This window comes from Adiantum capillus-veneris, unplaced genomic scaffold (assembly GCF_014529385.1).
Source record: "Adiantum capillus-veneris isolate H3 unplaced genomic scaffold, ASM1452938v2 Hic_scaffold_854, whole genome shotgun sequence".
Classification (NCBI taxonomy): domain Eukaryota; kingdom Viridiplantae; phylum Streptophyta; class Polypodiopsida; order Polypodiales; family Pteridaceae; genus Adiantum; species Adiantum capillus-veneris.
Window position 1 is genome coordinate 32,504 of NW_028221831.1, and position 2,093 is coordinate 34,596.

The 2,093-nt window shown below is 36.3% G+C and overlaps 1 protein-coding gene across 1 annotated transcript; it reads left to right on the forward strand.

Moving 5' to 3' along the window:
- The first annotated feature begins 831 nt into the window (after nucleotides 1-831).
- On the forward strand, nucleotides 832-1,425 carry LOC147416520 (uncharacterized). The gene has a single exon (XM_086508288.1). The coding sequence runs from the start codon at nucleotides 832-834 to the stop codon at nucleotides 1,423-1,425; it is 594 nt and encodes a 197-aa protein (XP_086364414.1).
- Nucleotides 1,426-2,093: the final 668 nt, after the last annotated feature.

Consider the following 2,093-nt stretch of genomic DNA (forward strand, 5'->3'; position numbering starts at 1 on the left):
AGCTCTTTTGTGACATGGAAGGATGGGTTCATTAGGAAAAAATTGGACCCCCTTGGGGCCATGTAAGGATTCCTAATTTTAAGGGATTAAAGCTAATTTTGTAGGGGATGGAGGGAACAAAGACAATAAATAGGGCTACTTTTGTAGCTCTCTCTCTAACTTCTCTCTAGATAGAAGAGGGGGGGAAAGTAGGGAATGAGGGTGGTAAAGTAGGAGGAAGAGGGGGAATAAAGTAGGAGAGAGAGGGGAGTAAAAAGAGAGAGAGGAGTAAAAGTAGAGAGAAGAACCATTCTCTCTCTACCTATCACCAAACAAAGAGAGTAAGTAGTTATGACAAAATCCACTTTTCAGTTCGTGCATCAATTCACCCCAAAAAAATGAATTTTTTATAAAATCTTCAAAATGGATCTTTTAAGCTTTCAAAAGGTCCCTATATATATATATATATATATATATATATATATATATATATATATATATATATATATATATATATATATATATATATATACAGTATTTTTTTAGAAGAATCTAGCTTTTATAAGCTCCAAATCTAAAATTCCTTGGGTCCCTCTCTACATTAACTCCAAGAATAAATAGATAATGCCACATCATCAAAACGTCCATCTAATAAAGCTTAAAAATTAAAATTTTTAAAATTGAAAAATTTCCCTCCTTTGAGCTCAAAAATTGAAAAATTTCCCTCCTTTGAGCTCAAAAATTGAACCTATATATGAAAAAATATATTTTTAAGTCTTTTTATCCCAAAAATTGTCTGTTTATCCAAAAAGTATATCTTATAAAAAATTTTCCCCATCATAACTTTTCACCATGTCTCTTCGTGACATAACGAATGAATCACCTGCGCCGTCATCTACTAGGTCAACTAAAGTTAGTCTGCGTCTACCAATCGAATTTGCTGCCACAAAAAAAAATGACGAGAAAGCATCTCAACCGGCATCCGTACGACGGTTTCGAGGAGAAACCAATGTTGACTTGTGGCTTGATCGAGGGTTGTATCCAAAAGATCCGCTCGTAGGCTGTCATCCGACATTCCGTACACACCCAATCTTAATTAAATATGTGGGAGAAGGAGAACGTGGTCTTCTTGGGTATTGTAAGAGATTGGACTCCAATCACGCAGGTGCGTCGACATATTTCCTACAACAATGTCAAGTGTTACACATTCATTATACAAATCTCCAACAACAACTACATTCCACAGAGAAACAACTCAAAGATCTTAAAGAGGAGATGAAAGCTACAGAAACAGAGGTAACTAAGCTACAGATTGCAATGATGCACATAAAAGCCACTCCATTTGGCATGCGTGAGCGTAAGAGGGAGTTCTCTTCCATTGAAAACTTAGCCTCTAATGGAGGGACACGTAAGAAGCGGATCACGGCAACTAGGTATTTTTATTAATTCACAGTGTTCATAACTCTCAAATAATTTCCATCAATTTGTAACTCGGTTCACCGTTTGAAATAGGACATATATACAAGATGTGTGTGGAAGTTTTAGACAAGAGGACCGTTGCAATCTTCTCCTAGGATGCATCTCAAAGGAAGATATACTTTACATCATAGGTTGTGAAAAGGCCAAACACATGAAAGATGCCATCACAAAGGAGATCCTAAAAAAGATCTCTAACCTTGTGTCTGAGGATGATGTCCAGAGAGCTTGTGATGAGGTTGGGATCAGCACAAATGCATACCATGCACTTCATGGATTGATGAAAGATGCATTACGAGAGCAAGGCATCACCGAGAATTTATTTCCTATTCCACATAGGGTCCAACTTGCAAAAAAAGCAAACAATGATCTCGTTCGGGAATCCCTTGGCGAATACAAACACATTGAAGGATCCATGGTGTACTCTTCCACGAGTGCCAAGTCACGTGGTAATATAAAGGGAGGCAATACTATTCCTAATGGGGAAAAGTCTTTTAGTTATCATCAATTCAAAAATATTTTTGTTGACTTGAAACGACTACAACGAGCTATGGTTAAATTTTATGCTTTGTCTCCACAAGGTAATACAAATTGTAATGTCATGTTTTATTTGTATTGAATATCATTTAGTATAACAA